The sequence below is a fragment of the Lepidochelys olivacea genome, assembly GCF_965140295.1.
Source record: "Lepidochelys olivacea isolate rLepOli2 genome assembly, chromosome: 3".
NCBI lineage: Eukaryota > Metazoa > Chordata > Testudines > Cheloniidae > Lepidochelys > Lepidochelys olivacea.
In genome coordinates this window covers 2389243-2406369 of record NC_140413.1, presented here as the reverse complement: position 1 = coordinate 2406369, position 17127 = coordinate 2389243, and the positions used below count along the sequence as shown (strand labels likewise).

Below are 17127 nucleotides of genomic sequence, written 5' to 3'. Positions count from 1 at the left end.
CTAAACTTAATCCAGAGACACTCAGGTTTTTCTACAGTTTCGTACCGGAGCTCTGAGCAGTCATACTGCTCCCTTACATACAGTGCTACTCCCCCACCTTTTCTGCCCTGCCTGTCCTTCCTGAACAGTTTATAACCATCCATGACAGTACTCCAGTCATGTGAGTTATCCCACCAAGTCTCTGTTATTCCAATCACGTCATAGTTCCTTGACATCACCAGGACCTCCAGTTTTCCCTGCTTGTTTCCAAGGCTTTGTGCATTTGTATATAAGCACTTGAGATAACCTGTTGATCGCTCCTCATTCCCAGTATGAGGCAGGAGCCCTCCCCTCACAGACATTCCTGCCTGTGCTTCCTCCCGGTATCCCGCTTTCCCACTTACCTCAGGGCTTTGGTCTCCTTCCCCCGGTGAACCTAGTTTAAAGCCCTCCTCACTAGGTTAGCCAGCCTGCTGGCAAAGATGCTCTTCCCTCTCTTCGTAAGATGGAGCCCGTCTCTGCCCAGCACTCCTCCTTCATGGAACACCATCCCATGGTCAAAGAAACCAAAGCCTTCTCTCCGACACCACCTGCGTAGCCATTCGTTGACTTCCACGATTCGACGGTCCCTACCCAGGCCTTTTCCTTCCACGGGGAGGATGGACGAGAAGACCACTTGCGCCTCCAACTCCTTTATCCTTCTTCCCAGAACCACGTAGTCCGCAGTGATCCGCTCAAGGTCATTCTTAGCAGTATCATTGGTGCCTACGTGGAGAAGCAGGAAGGGGTAGCGATCCGAGGGCTTGATGAGTCGCGGCAGTCTCTCCGTCACATCGCGAATCTTAGCCCCTGGCAAGCAGCAGACTTCTCGGTTTTCCCGGTCAGGGCGGCAGATAGATGACTCAGTCCCCCGGAGGAGAGAGTCCCCGACCACTACCACCCGCCTTCTCCTCTTGGGAGCGGTGGTCATGGAACCCCCAACCTCAGGACATCGCATCTCATGCCTTCCAACCAGCAGAGTCTCCTTCTGCTTTCTCGCCCCAGACATATCATCTGGTCCACTCTCCGCAACGGTACCTGTGGAGAGAACATGAAAGCGGTTAGTTACCTGTGTCTGTGTTACTGGAACCCGGACATTCCGCTTACCTCTTCTGGAGGTCACATGTTGCCAAGCTTCTTCACTGGCCTCTTGGCTCCTCTGTGCAACCTGCTCTATATCTTTAGCGCTTTGTGCCCCTAGAAGCCTATCCTGAGTTTTGTCCAGAAAATCCTCAGTTTCTCGTATGCAACGCAGGGTCGTTATCTGTTGCTCCAGACCTTCAATCTTCTCTTCCAATATGGAGACCAGCTTGCACTTTGTACAGACAAAGTCGCTTCTGTCCTGTGGAAGAAAGACAAACATGGCACATCCAGTGCAGGTCACAACAGCTGAACCCCCCCCTTCCATATCACCTTCCTACTATGAGCTTCCTCAGAGAAGTTTGCAAGACGTAAGCCTCACTCCAGGCGAACTCCCAGGCAAACTCCTGCTGTGAGCTGCTCTGCTGTCCCCTGCTGCTCAGCTGGTTCGCGAAGCTCTGGCTATTTTTAAACAGCCAGGCTTCCCTGACGCAAACACACAGACACCCTAATGCCCACCCCCTGCAGGCTAGCAGCCAATCAGACACTCACTCAGGCTCTCACACTGCCCTCCCAGCAAACACACGCTCGGATACTTCCTCAGCAAGCAAACAAACACACACTCGGATACTTACCAGTCCCAGGCAAACTCCTGCTGTGAGCTGCTCTGCTGTCCCCTGCTGCTCAGCTGGTTCGCCGCCGCTCCCTCAGCTGGTTCGCCGCCGCTCTGGAGCCTAGGTTGTAGTTTGAGTGGAAGGAGTCAGATTATAAGGATAGGTTGAGGGTGAAGCAGATAAAATTGAGGGTACAGCTTATGGTAAGGGAAACAGAGAATTAAGTGAATGACCATCAGTCAGTGACAGAAGGGAAAGGGTGCGAGGAGGGAAAGAAACAGTGATGAGATGATAGCACTTGGACACAAATGTGATGCATGAGCGATAAACGTAAGGGTAGAGGGAAAGTGATCAAATCTGAACTGGTTGATGATCAAGTCAGTGCAGTCCTGAGAAGAATCCTAGGGAAAAGGAGCCTGAGGATAGAGTGGAGGGGGACAAACAATGGGAGTTGTAGAGTGGATCATAATGGGGGAAGAAAAGAGAACAGCTGTTCATGGAAGATAACCCTGAAGGAGGAAAGGGTGAATTTGTAGTGGAGGAAGTCTATGTGATCCAGATTTTCTCCACAGATTTTCAGCAGCACAGGACTTGGATGGAGGAAGTGGTTGATGGTTATTTAAGTGGATGGTGCAATGGGAGAGGGACAAAAATATTAAGGGTGAAGAGAGTGATTTTGGGAGAGTCAACTACAAAGTCAGTGGAGGTGAGTGAGAGAAATGGAGGGGACTCACAACTGCTAAGAATTCAGGGATGTTTATGAATTTGGGATCATGGAAGGGATGGGGGGACGGTGGGCAATATTATAAGAGATATATAGGTCAGGGAGACTGTCCCCTTATTCCATTAAACAAATGGGAATTATGTTCTCCCATTTTTTTACAGGATAATACATTTGGTACACAAAAACATTACCTTAAACTCAATACTATGTTAATAAGTTAGAAGAAGTAAATAGTCTCACTGTCACTGGGTTTATTTAACTAATTCATTATAGTAGAAAAGGTGAGGCTGCCGTTCTTAACTACCTATAGTTGGGCATTTTTGCAAATTAATAAACTTCAGTCTGAAGCATTAATGGGAGGCAGGATTTTTTCCCCTAGAAATATTATGGTAACAATAAGGACTTTAGCTCTTTCATTCTCTTACACTTAAATGTTGCAATGGCTGGGGTTTGAAGTGTTCTTAAAACAGTGAATAAGTGACTTAAATGAGTTTTCTTCTATTAAGTTCTCTGTTATATTGTTCAGATGCAGTTATGGGTCAGCTAGCAAGTAGATTTTGTATGGGGGCAAAAAAATTCAGAACTATACTGTTCCTATGGTGGTTCTTCAAACCCAGTCTATCCTGTGATGCAGAGTCCCTTAAAAAGAATCCAGAGGGTTAGAAGGGACCACAAGGACCATCTAGTGTGAACCCCTACCAAGATGTAGGATTTGTTGTGTCTAAACCTATGGTGGGCAACCTGCGGCCTGCTGCAACAGTTTGTTTACATTGACCGTCTGCAGGTGCAGCCACTGGGAGCTGCAGACAGTCAATGTAAACAAATTGTTGCGGCCCGCCAATGGATTATCCTGACAGGCTGCATGTGCCCCGCAGACTGCCCACCACTGTGGAACCCCACTTAAGACCTCCCTCCAATCCGATGACATTATATTAATAGTGGCAAAGAGTCCTGTGGCACCTTATAGACTAACAGACGTATTGGAGCATAAGCTTTTGTGGGTGAATACCCAATTTGTCGGATGCAACCCACGAAAGCTTATGCTCCAATACGTCTGTTAGTCTATAAGGTGCCAAAGGACTCTTTGCCGCTTTTACAGATCCAGACTAACACGGCTACCTCTCTGATACTTGACATTACATTAATAGTTACTCTTTGTGGTTGTTTAACCAATTCCATATCCACTAAATGGTAGTTCTACTGAGTTCTCCTGCTTATTTATCAGAATGTCACATGGGACGGTGTCAAAAGCCTTGCTGAAGTCCAGATATATTATGTCCACTGCATTCCCCCTATCCACAAAATCAGTTACCCTATCAAAAAAGGAAATAAAGCTGGTTTGGCATGATTTGTTCTTGGTAAATCCATGCTGATAAACTTTTCATTGGATACCACCATCATTTTATAAGGATGAACATGGTGGTGCGGGGGTTTCCTCCAAGGCACAGAGCGTCACAAATAGCTATTGTCTTCATTTCAGTCTTTCTGGGGTGAAGCCCATGTGACTTGGTTTTATCCTTGAAAGTACTCCTCTCAGGTTTGCTACCATATATGAATGTGATATAAATCCTTAAAAGCCAAAAAACATAGTAGTTGTTGATATTTAAGAATAGTCCACCCTTGTGATGAACTTGACTAAGTATCTGTGATAGTGCCCCCCATAAGGCTTTACGGAAATATGCTTATGAATGTATATATATGACATAACTGGAATATGTTTTGCGCTACATATGCCATGTAACATGTCTTTGTAGAGGTTATGATCTACTGAATCTATTAATCCTATTTGTATGCAAGTGTCATTTTTGTGTTCGAAGTTATGTATATTGGTTGTATACTTGTTTGATTCTAAGTAGGTTTTAGTGAAGCAGTTGGTCAGCTTCCTGAGAAAAGACTGTTCTCAGTAAAAATGCCCAATCAAGAAGCCCTTAAGCCAACAATGAACTTGGAGATGCCAATCCACATCTGAGCTTTCCCAGGAATGTGGCTTGGCTTGCATGAACTCAGAAATGCATAGACATGTGACTTGCTCAGGTGACTCCAAAACTCCATTTTGTAGCTAGGCTTTGCATAGGAGAGAGGAGGGGGTCTCCACCCACAAGAGAAAGTCTATTTAAACCCCTGAGAGACCCCTCCATTTTGTCTTTAGCTGGCTAAAGAGAGAGCCTCTCCACCCCCAGAGATACCTGAAAGAAACTGGAACAAAGGATAGTAACTACAAGGGGTGTGAGTGATTGCTGGACCCAGACTAGAAGGAGATTAGTCTATAAAAGAAAGCTTACTGGAACTGGTGAGGTTTTTATCTGTATTCAGTTTTATTACCGTACTAGACATAGACTTGCGTGTTGTATTTTATTTTGCTTGGTAATTCACTTTGTTCTGTCTGTTACTACTTGGAACCACTTAAATCCTACTTTCTGTATTTAATAAAATCACTTTTTACTTATTAATTAACCCAGAGTATGTATTAATACCGGGGAGGGGGGTGGGCACAAACAGCTGTGCATATCTCTCTGTCAATGTTATAGAGGGCGAACAATTTATAAGTTTACCCTGTATAAGCTTTATATAGGGTAAAACAGATTTATTCAGGGTTTCGACCCCATTGGGAATGGGGCATATGAGTGTCTAGGACAGGAACACTTCTGTAAGCTGCTTTCAGTTAAGCCTACAGCTGTTAGGGGACGTGGTTCAGACCTGGGTCTGGGTTTGCAGCAGGCTAGGAGGTCTGGCTCAAACCCGGCAGGGTGGGCACTGAAGTCCTAAGCTGACTGAGCTGGAAAGCAGGAGCAGAAGTAGTCTTGGCACATCAGTTGGCAGCCTGCAAGGGGGTTTCTGTGATCCAACCCGTCACAGTATCCTTAAGTGTTTCTTTCCTCCTTCTGATTAAGCAGCACCTGCTGTGTTCTAAAGGGAGAGGTGGTGGCAGGTTCTGATGGGTGTATCAAATTTCAAAATTATATCTCAAAAGGCCACTTTTGAATAGCTGAAATACCATGACAAACGCTAATGGTGTGACCATGATAGAAAGGTCAGAGTTCACATTTGGGATATTTCTTAGTTAAGCAGTCTAATGAATGAGTCTACCATCTTTCAAAATTCCATCTCAATAGGTATGTAGAGATTAATTCAGCCACTCACCTTGTTTACAGGGTCTGAATTGTACTGAATGCATGACTTTGTACTAATCAGCTAGATAGGGTATTTACACAAAGATTTTCTAATGTGGGATATGTTTAAATGTCTGTGCTCTCTGCTTGCACAGATTGTTCTACTCATTGTTTGACTTTCTTTAAAAAACAGAAATCGCCTGCCAAGAAGCTGAGCCACGCAATTAGTAAATCTCTTGGTTGTGTGCCCACTAGAGAACCACCTCATCCTGTATTTCCTGAACAGCCAGAGAAGCCACTTGATCTTGCTCATATAGTGTGAGTATCCATTTGTATGTATCTTTCATTTAATCAAAACTTAAAACTAAATCGATACCAAAGTAGCTGTTTGTGGGTGTATTTGACTGCAGAATTTGAGTTTTTTAGTTCCATTTGGATTCACCATGGAGTTTTTAAGAGATGTGGTTTTATAAGTCAGAAAGGATCCCTTAAACACATTTATCATTTTACATGAGTTTGTTCTCTGGAAAAATGTTAAATAAGTAAATGGGCTAGATGGACCTTTGGTCTGACCCAGTATGGCTGTTCTTATGTTCTTAAATAAATACTCTGTTTGTAGAAGAATGACTGCCACATAATGTATAAGTAATCATCATCATCATGTTCCCATTATGCCTCTGACGTTTAGGGCAGCAACGAAGCTCTCCACTCCTGTCTGTTTCTGGGATGTCTTTCAATGATTCCCCAGCTGTGCCCCAGGTTTTTCAGCTCAGTTTCCACAGCTCTTCGTCATGTTGTTTTCAGTCAGCCTTGTTTTCACCTTCAAGTGTCTATCTTATTGCTGTTCTGGTGATGGAATCAGTTTCCATCAGAAGCACATGGCCAATCCATCTCCAACGCCTTCTGGCAATGATGGTGCTTATATCCTCTTGGCTACACTGTGTCAATAGATCTTGGTTTGGGATTGTTCTGGGCCAAAAGATACGGAGGATTTTTTCCAAGGCAGATTGTATGGAATAAAGACAGTTTAGATATATCATACTTTCTCATTGAAAGTACACAGCTCTGATAAACCTTGAGTTTGGTTTTGGTGTTGTGTTTTGAGGATTTCCAGACTGTATTTAAGCTCCTGAAGGTGTTCCTGGCTTTATTGATTTTGTTCCGGATGTCCTCACTTGTTCCACCATCCTGGCTGATGCCAGGATGCTGCCAGGTGCTGCCCAAGTATGTGAATGTTTCTACATTGGTGAGAACATAATCCTCTCTCCGTATTGGTGATAGTGAGGCAATATTAAAGGTCATGATATCTGTCTTATTGCAGTCGATTTTCAGTATGAGTATGTTTATTTATAGATAATGTATTTTCTGGATTTTATCCATATATTTTATTATATTCTGTCTGTGCTTATTTATTAAGAATTCAGTTTTGCAAAGTACTGACTATCCTCAGAACTCACATGCTTGAATGGGAGTTGAGCTACTCATAGCCATGTCAGATCAGGTCCCATCTTATTTATTTTGCTTTACATTAGACTCCATAAGCAGCATCACTTGTCCCATAACCTCAGCCATGCAGAACACAATGCCATCCACAGCCTCAGAAACAACTGTGACATCATAATCAAAAAGGCTGACAAAAGAGGTGCTGTCGTCATCATGAATAGGTCAGAATACGAACAAGAGGCTGCTAGGCAGCTCTTGAACACCACCTTCTACAAGCCATTACCCTCTGATCCCACTGAGGGTTACCAAAAGAAACTACACCATCTGCTCAAGAAACTCCCTGAAAAAGCACAAGAACAAATCTGCACAGACACACCCCTAGAACTCCAAGCAGGGGTATTCTATCTGCTACCTAAGATCCATAAACCTGGAAATCCTGGGCACCCCATCATCTCAGACATTGGCACCCTGACAGCAGGATTGTCTGGCTATGTAGACTCCCTCCTCAGGCCCTACGCTACCAGCACTCCTAGCTATCTTTGAGACACCACTGACTTCCTGAGGAAACTACAATCCATCGGTGATCTTCCTGAAAACACCATCCTGGCCACTATAGATGTAGAAGCCCTCCACACCAACATTCCACACAAAGATGGACTACAAGCCATCAGGAACAGTATCCCTGATAATGTCATGACAAACCTGGTGGCTGAACTTTGTGACTTTGTCCTCACCCATAACTATTTCACATTTAGGGGCTATGGGTACCCGCATGGCCCCACAGTATGCCAACTTTTTTATGGCTGACTTAGAAAAATGCTTCCTCAGCTCTCATCCCCTAATGCCCCTACTCTACTTGCGCTACATTGATGACATCTTCATCATCTGGACCCATGGAAAAGAAGCCCTTGAGGAATTCCACCATGATTTCAACAATTTCCATCCCACCATCAACCTCAGCTGGACCAGTCCACACAAGAGATCCACTTCCTGGACATTATGGTGCTAATAAGCGATGGTCACATAAACACCACCCTATACTGGAAACCTACTGACCGCTATACTTACCTACATGCCTCCAGCTTTCATCCCGACCACACCACATGATCCATTGTCTACAGCCAAGCTCTACGATACAACTGCATTTCCTCCAACCCCTCAGACAAACACCTACAAGATCTCTATCAAGCATTCTTACAACTACAATACCCACCTACTGAAGTGAAGAAACAGATTGACAGAGCCAGAAGAGTACCCAGAAGTTACCTACTACAGGATAGGCCCAACAAAGAAAATAACAGAACGCCACTAGCCACCACCTTCAGCCCCCAGCTAAAACCTCTCCAACGCATCATCAGGGATCTACAACCTATCCTGAAGGATGACCCATCACTCTCAGAGATCTTGGGAGACAGGCCAGTCCTTGCTTACAGACAGCCCCCCAACCTGAAGCAAATACTCACCAGCAATCACATACCATACAACAGAACCACTAACCCAGGAGCCTATCCTTGCAACAAAGCCCGTTGCCAGCTGTGTCCACATATCTATTCAGGGGACACCATGATAGGGCCTAATCACATCAGCCACACTATCAGAGACTCATTCACCTGCACATCTACCAATGTGATATATGCCATCATGTGCCAGCAGTGCCCCTCTGCCATGTACATTGGCCAAACTGGACAGTCTCTACATAAAAGAATAAATGGACACAAATCAGAAGTCAAGAATTATAACATTCAAAAACCAGTCGGAGAACACTTCTATCTCTTTGGTCACTCGATCACAGACCTAAAAGTGGCAATTCTTCAACAAAAAAACTTCAAAAACAGACTCCAACGAGAGACTGCTGAATTGGAATTAATTAGCAAACTGGATACAATTGACTTAGGCTTGAATAAAGACTGGGAGTGGATGTGTCATTACACAAAGTAAAACTATTTCCCCATGTTTATTTCCTCCCTCACCCCCGCCCCGCTATTCTTCAGACGTTCTTGTCAACTGCTGGAAATGGCCCACCTTGATTATCACTACAAAAGGTTTTTTTTCTCTCCTGCTGCTAATAGCTCATCTTACCTGACCATTCTTGTTACAGTGTGTATGGTAACACCCATTGTTTCATGTTCTCTCTGTACATAAATCTCCCCACTGTATTTTCCACTGCATGCATCTGATGAAGTGAGCTGTAGCCCACGAAAGCTTATGCTCAAATAAATTTGTTAGTCTCTAAGGTGCCACAAGTACTCCTTTTCTTTTTGCGGATACAGATTAACACATCTGCTACTCTGAAACCTGTCATAAACAAAACTGAAAAGCCTGTAACTATTTCCGAGTTCATATTTTATAGAATGCTCTTAAAGTATCTGATGGTGGTGGTTGACCCTGAGCCTGGTGTAAAATTGTGGCTTGCTGTGGACCTTGACTTCACAAGTTATTTATTTTTGTCTCACTGACTGGTCTCCTATGCTTTTCTGTTCAGTGGTGTTATCTCTATGGTTTCAATGTGGCTTTATTGTGAAGTTGGCAGAATGGTTTTACCAAAGACACATTGTCGTATTGTTACAATTTGGACAGATCTGTGATCAATCTTTTATTTTTGCTTCTTTATCTTATCAGTTCTGGACATCAAAATCAGAATTCATGAGATAATTGAAATTGTGTCAGCATATACATGTAATAAGCTTGACTGTAAAGAGACAATAGTTAATACCACACTAACTTTTGCAAAAGTCACAGGTTTTTCATGTCTGCAAAAATTAAGCAAAATGATTCAGAGAAAAACAAAGGAAGAGAAGCAAAGCTATGGGGATATAATTTATATAAAACTGAGGACCCCAGTTTCATACAGTATTCAGTAAGGACACCAACACTGCAGCTTTAAGACTGAATTAAGTTAGTACCATTGCTGTTTTCATTTGTCCTTGTCAGAAAGACAGATTCATCTTAAGAGGTTTTCTCTTCTTTTTACAGTCTCTGAATTGAAAACCAAGATATCCAAATTTTAGTGTCTCTGTCTTTGAAAGCTTAATATTAAAAGGTTCCACTTTGACCTTAGAATCTGTGACAAAGTTCCTGCTCTACCTTGGTGGGTCTTGGGCTTATTGGCAGATTTGCTCGCCTTGGAGCGTCACGGCAGCCCTCAGCTTGGCCGTTTTTCTGAACCCACAGTCCAGGTCGACTCCTCCTGTGTCTGACCAGGAGTTGGGAGGATTTGGGGGGAACCCAGGCCCGCCCTCTACTCCGAGTTCCAGCCCAGAGCCCTGTGGAATGCAGCTGTCTAGAGTGTCTCGTGGAACAGCTGTGCAACAGCTACAACTCCCTAGGCTACTTTCCCATGGCCTCCTCCCAACACCTTCTTTATCCTCACCACAGGACCTTCCTCCTGGTGTCTGATAATGCTTGTACACCTCAGACCTCCAACAGTCCGCGTTCTCACTCTCAGCTCCTAGTGCCTCTTGCTCCCAGCTCCTCACACGCACACCACATACTGAAGTGAGCTCCTTTTTAAAATCCAGGTGCCCAGTCTTCCTTAATTGAGTCAAGCAGCTTCTTGACTGGCTGCAGGTGTTCTAATCAGCCTGTCTTAATTGTCTCCAGAAGGTTCCTGATTGTTCTGGAACCTTTCCTGTTACCTTACCCAGGGAAAAGGGACCTGCTTAGCCCAGGGCTAATATATCTGCCTTCTATTACTCTCCTATAGCCATCTGGCCCAACCCTGTCACAAATCATAGAATATCAGCATTGGAAGAGACCTCAGGAGGTCATCTAGTCCAACCCCCTGCTCAAAGCAGGACCAATCCCCAACTAAATCATCCCAGCCTGACCTTGAAAACCTCTAAGGAAGGAGATTCCACCACCTCCCTAGGTAACCCATTCCAGTGCTTCACCACCCTCCTAGTGAAAAAGTTTTTCCTAACATCTAACCTAAACTTCCCCCACTGCAACTTCAGACCATTACTCCTTGTTCTGTCATCTGGTACCACTGAGAACAGTCTAGATCCATTCTCTTTGGAACCTCCCTTCAGGTAGTTGAAAGCAGCTATCAAATACCCCCTCATTCTTCTCTTCTGCAGAATAAACAATCCCAGTTCCCCCAACCTCTCCTCATAAGTCATGTGCTCCAGCCACCTAATCGTTTTTGTTGCCCTCCGCTGGACTCTATCCAATTTTTCCACATCCTTCTTGTAGTGTGGGGCCCAAAACTGCACACAGTACTCCAGATGAGGCCTCACCAATGTCGAATAGAGGGGAATGATCATGTTCCTTGCGCTGCTGGCAATGCCCCTACTTATACAGCCCAAGATGCAGTGAGCTTTCTTGGCAACAAGGGCACACTGTTGACTCATATCCAGCTTCTCGTCCACTGTGACCCCCTAAGTCCTTTTCTGCAGAACTGCTGCCTAGCTGCTCGGTCCCTAGTCTGTAGCAGTGTATGGGATTCTTCCGTCCTAAGTGCAGGACTATGCACTTGTCCTTGTTGAACCTCATCAGATTTCTTTTGGACCAATCCTCTAATTTGTCTAGGTCCCTCTGTATCCTGCTCCTACCCTCCATCGTATCTACCACTCCTCCCAGTTTAGTGTCATCTGCAAACTTGCTAAGGGTGCAGTCCACACCATTCTCCAGATCATTAATTAAGATATTGAACAAAACCCGCCCCAGGACCAACCCTTGGGGCACTCCGCTTGATACCAGCTGCCAACTAGACATGGAGCCATTGATCACTACCCGTTGAGCCCGACAATCTAGCCAGCTTTCTACCCACCTTATAGTGCATTCATCCAGTCCATACTTCTTTAACTTGCTGGCAAGAATACTGTGGGAGACCATATCAAAAGCTTTGCTAAAGTCAAGGAATAACACATCTACTGCTTTCCCCTCATCCACTGAGCCAGTTATCTCGTCACAGAAGGCAATTAAGTTAGTCAGGCATGACTTGCCCTTGGTGAATCCATGCTGACTGTTCCTGATCACTATCCTCTCCTTTAAGTGCTTCAGAACTGATTCCTTGAGGACCTGCTCCATGATTTTTCCAGGGACTGAGGTGAGTCTAACTGGCCTGTAGTTCCCAGGATCCTCCTCCTTCCCTTTTTTAAAGATGGACACTACATTAGCCTTTTTCCAGTCATCCGGGACCTCCCCTGATTGCCATGAGTTTTCAAAGATAATGGCCAATGGCTCTGCAATCACATCCGCCAGCTCCTTTAGCACCATTGGTTGCAGTGTATCCAGTCCCATGGGCTTGTGCTCGTCCAGCTTTTCTAAATAGTCCTGAATCACTTCTGTCTCCACAGAGGGCTGAAAGAAAAGGAGGACTTGTGGCACCGTAGAGACTAAACAATTTATTTGAGCATAAGATTTCGTGAGCTACAGCTCACTTCATCGGATGCTGGTCACCTCCTCCCCACGTTGTGCTGCCCAGTGCAGCAGTCTGGGAGCTGACCTTGTTCATGAAGACAGGGGCAAAAAAAGCATTGAATACATTAGCTTTTTCCAAATCCTCTGTCACTAGCTTGCCTCCCTCATTCAGTAAGGGGCCCACACTTTCCTTGGCTTTCTTCTTGTTGCTAACACACCTGAAGAAACCCTTCTTGTTACTCTTAACATCTCTTGCTAGCTGCAACTCCAAGTGTGATTTGGCTTTCCTGATTTCACTCCTGCATGCCTGAGCAATAATTTTATACTCCTCCCTGGTCTTTTGTGCAATCTTCCACTTCTTGTAAGCTTCTTTTTTGTGTTTAAGATCAGCAAGGATTTCACTGTTAAGCCAAGCTGGTCGCCTGCCATATTTACTATTCTTTCTGCACATCGGGATGGTTTGTTCCTGTAACCTCAATAAGATTTCTTTAAACTACAGCCAGCTGTCCTGGACTCCTTTCCCCCTCATGTTATTCTCCCATGCCTTGTGATTTTGATTGACTGGCCCTTTTATCATCCCCTTTTAACAGTTCTGACAATCATCAAAGAAGAGCTGGAGGCTAGTCAGTCAAAATACAGAATATTGGAAAGGTGAGAGGAGTACAATAGTGATGATGGTTATAATATAGTGGAATGCTGATCTGTCTTCCCCTTATAAAGAACACAGAAGATACTGTAGCTTGACATGAATGTAAGTAGGAATAGGAAATGATACCTACTGTAGTCCATTCTTGAACTTTTTGAAAGCTATAGTTTTAAGCTATACTAATTCATTCTTGGCCACATGATTCTTTTCCAGCTTTTGTATCAACTTTTTGTGTCACATGCTTACAGTGGTTTTAACCCTCTGCAGCAGGAGTTGTTGGATCTGACTGAATGGGATATCATTGTTCTACTTTTTTCTGTTAAATTGGGTTTTCATAAAAAGAACATTTCTATTAGTGCTACTCTTCATTTCAGAGTCAGAAGTGGTATGTTATCGTAAATTAATGACTCCCCATGTTAACAAAACAAGCAGGAAGCAAATTGTCCATAATATTAGAAACAATAGCTAACCACATGGACTGGCTGAAACATGTTGTGGAAAACCAGCTTGAGTTGTTTAGCTCTTAGGCAAGGTTTGCTGCTGTGGGGTGCTTCCCAATCTGGTGGCAAGTGATACTTACTGTCTGCATTGTTTAGATTTTCACATAATTCCAAGATCATCATGGATCAATGTCAGTTCATATTTTCTTCTTTGAATTTTCTGACGAGTTCCTCCATTTTGATACCAGCAAGCTTTTACAACAAAAAAACAGTACTATAACATGTATAACTTCTTGAGAAAGAAGGGCCTTATTCTGTGACTCTACATGAAAAGAATGTATGGAAGTAGTTTCAAGTTAATATGGCGGAGTAAATAAAGGTTTCAGGATCTAATTCCAAAACTACCAGTGGAAGTTTTACCAATGGCACAGATTAACAAGTACATTGAATTATTTCTGTCCTCTGCTGGGAGACATTAATTGATTAATGGATCAAATGAATCTGTGCCAAGAACTTATGTAACATTAGTGGTTGAATTTCCCCAATCTTTCTTTATATAAAACACATTCACCATTGGATAGCCTCACTTAGTGCAGCACATTAGGTCCAGCCAGGCCCTGCAATCCATTCCCTTCGAAAAGTGGCCTAATACTACTCAGCCACTCAGATGACATATTATGCTGCAGAACAGCACAGATGGAAACCCTCACAACCAAGACCAGGATCTTTAATTTATTAAATGAAATGCAACTAAATATTTCAAGGATACTTGACCATTTCAGTTTTCTTTCAAGTGGATGTCCAAATTACTGCCAATACCTGTTAACACATTTTTCAACTAATTATCATCCTCTTTAAAGATTATTTCATTTGATCTGTTCTTGCTCTTGCCCAAACATGCAATATCATGTTTCAATTCAAATGAGTACATTGCCATTTAAATAATAACCTAATCTTCAGAGTCACATATCGAACCTTTGTGAAACCTACAAAACTGCTTATCTTCATACACTTCACTCTTCTGTATAGTTTGTGATATGGGAAACTCCAAAAGTTTTAGACAAGGGATAGTGTAGTCCAATGGTGAGGACACTGGACTGGGTGTCATAAAACCCGGTTTTTCTTCGAGTGCTTGTTCACGTCGATTCCAAGCAGGTGTGTACGCTCATTTCCCAGCTATCTTTGGTCAGTTGTGAACTAGTCCGCAGCCTTTACAATGTTCATTACTACCTAACAGCTTTGGAACGAAGTATTACATGAAACATTAAATATTAAATCATAGCCCCTTGCCAATGTCATTTATTAAAAATGGGTAACCTTTTTTCTGAGTGCTCCTTAACTGGAAAACTTCAACAAGTTTAAATCTGAGTAAAATAATATTGACTGTCTTACAGGTTAAAAGGTAAATAGGCGCTATTTAAAATTTGCAGAAATGTTGAAGTCTCATCTGGTGATGTGATGGAATTTAAGTTTATATGGATCATTTTGTAGTGGAAATTTAAAAAGTAATTAACAACCACAACAAACAAATAATTGTATGCCAATGTGACATTTAATTCCAGCTGCTGTAGTAAACTTTGCCAGTGTTTGTGCTGTTAGCATAAAACTGAACACAATGAGATTGATGGTTTCAGGTAAATGCTTAGTAAACAGTAGCATACATCACAGGAGTGCTTCCTTGTCATTCAGAATACATTCAGAGCATCCAAAAGAAACTCAGGGCTAAACCAACCAGGGGGATAAAAATGCATCTAAATTGAAGAGAAGGACCAGATTTTTTGTAGGTTATGGAGGAAGCAGGAGCAACATTTGGTAACAGCATTGGTATGAGGGGAAGGAGGGGGTGGAGACAAATTATGCCCAGTTTGTGAACCTGATTGATAGGGAGGAATCATAGAATCATAGAATATCAGGGTTGGAAGGGACCCCAGAAGGTCATCTAGTCCAACCCCCTGCTCAAAGCAGGACCAATTCCCAGTTAAATCATCCCAGCCAGGGCTTTGTCAAGCCTGACCTTAAAAACCTCTAAGGAAGGAGATTCTACCACCTCCCTAGGTAACGCATTCCAGTGTTTCACCACCCTCTTAGTGAAAAAGTTTTTCCTAATATCCAATCTAAACCTCCCCCACTGCAACTTGAGACCATTACTCCTCGTTCTGTCATCTGCTACCATTGAGAACAGTCTAGAGCCATCCTCTTTGGAACCCCCTTTCAGGTAGTTGAAAGCAACTATCAAATCCCCCCTCATTCTTCTCTTCTGCAGGCTAAACAATCCCAGCTCCCTCAGCCTCTCCTCATAACTCATGTGTTCCAGTCCCCTAATCATTTTTGTTGCCCTTCGCTGGACTCTCTCCAATTTATCCACATCCTTCTTGAAGTGTGGGGCCCAAAACTGGACACAGTACTCCAGATGAGGCCTCACCAATGTCGAATAGAGGGGAACGATCACGTCCCTCGATCTGCTCGCTATGCCCCTACTTATACATCCCAAAATGCCATTGGCCTTCTTGGCAACAAGGGCACACTGCTGACTCATATCCAGCTTCTCGTCCACTGTCACCCCTAGGTCCTTTTCCGCAGAACTGCTGCCTAGCCATTCGGTCCCTAGTCTGTAGCTGTGCATTGGGTTCTTCCGTCCTAAGTGCAGGACCCTGCACTTATCCTTATTGAACCTCATCAGATTTCTTTTGGCCCAATCCTCCAATTTGTCTAAGTCCTTCTGTATCCTATCCCTCCCCTCCAGCGTATCTACCACTCCTCCCAGTTTAGTATCATCCGCAAATTTGCTGAGAGTGCAATCCACACCATCCTCCAGATCATTTATGAAGATATTGAACAAAACCGTCCCCAGGACCGACCCTTGGGGCACTCCACTTGATACCGGCTGCCAACTAGACATGGAGCCATTGATCACTACCCGTTGAGCCCGACAATCTAGCCAGCTTTCTACCCACCTTATAGTGCATTCATCCAGCCCATACTTCCTTAACTTGCTGACAAGAATACTGTGGGAGACCGTGTCAAAAGCTTTGCTAAAGTCAAGAAACAATACATCCACTGCTTTCCCTTCATCCACAGAACCAGAGGAATGGTGTTTACTACAGTGGAGAATGGAAATGGAAAAGGTTTAGGGGAAAAGTATCATAGAATCATAGAATAACAGAGTTGGAAGGGACCTCTGGAGGCCATCCAGTCCAACCCCCTGCCCAGAGCAGGACCAATCCCAACTAAATCATCCCAGCCAGGGCTTTGTCAAGCCTGACCTTAAAAACTTCCAAGGAAGGGGATTCCACCACCTCCCTAGGTAACGCATTCCAGTGTTTCACCACCCTCCTAGTGAAAAAGTTTTTCCTAATATCCAACCTAAATCTCCCCCACTGCAACTTGAGACCATTACTCCTTGTCCTGTCATCTGCTATCACTGAGAGTAATCTAGATCCATCCTCTTTGGATCCACCTTTCAGGTAGTTAAAAGCAGCTATAAAATCCCCCCTCATTCTTCTCTTCCATAGACTAAACAATCCCAATTCCCTCAGCCTCTCTGCATAAGTCATGGGTTCCAGACCCCTAATCATTTTTGTGCCCTTCGCTAGACTCTCTCCAATTTCTCCACATCCTTCTTGTAGTGTGGAGCCCAAAACTGGACGCAGTACTCCAGATGAGGCCTCATCAATGTCGAATAGAGGGGAAC

At 43.8% G+C, this 17127-nt stretch overlaps 1 protein-coding gene across 3 annotated transcripts in view; it reads left to right on the top strand.

Annotated features, from left to right (window-relative positions):
• DTNB (dystrobrevin beta) overlaps positions 1-17127 on the top strand; it is a 397289-nt gene that overhangs the window by 154671 nt on the left and 225491 nt on the right. For all 3 annotated transcript variants that reach the window (XM_084624543.1, XM_084624545.1, XM_084624544.1), the window contains exon 9: positions 5740-5864. In XM_084624543.1, the coding sequence (XP_084480669.1) occupies positions 5740-5864 (125 nt within the window). The remainder of the gene's footprint in view (positions 1-5739; positions 5865-17127) is intronic.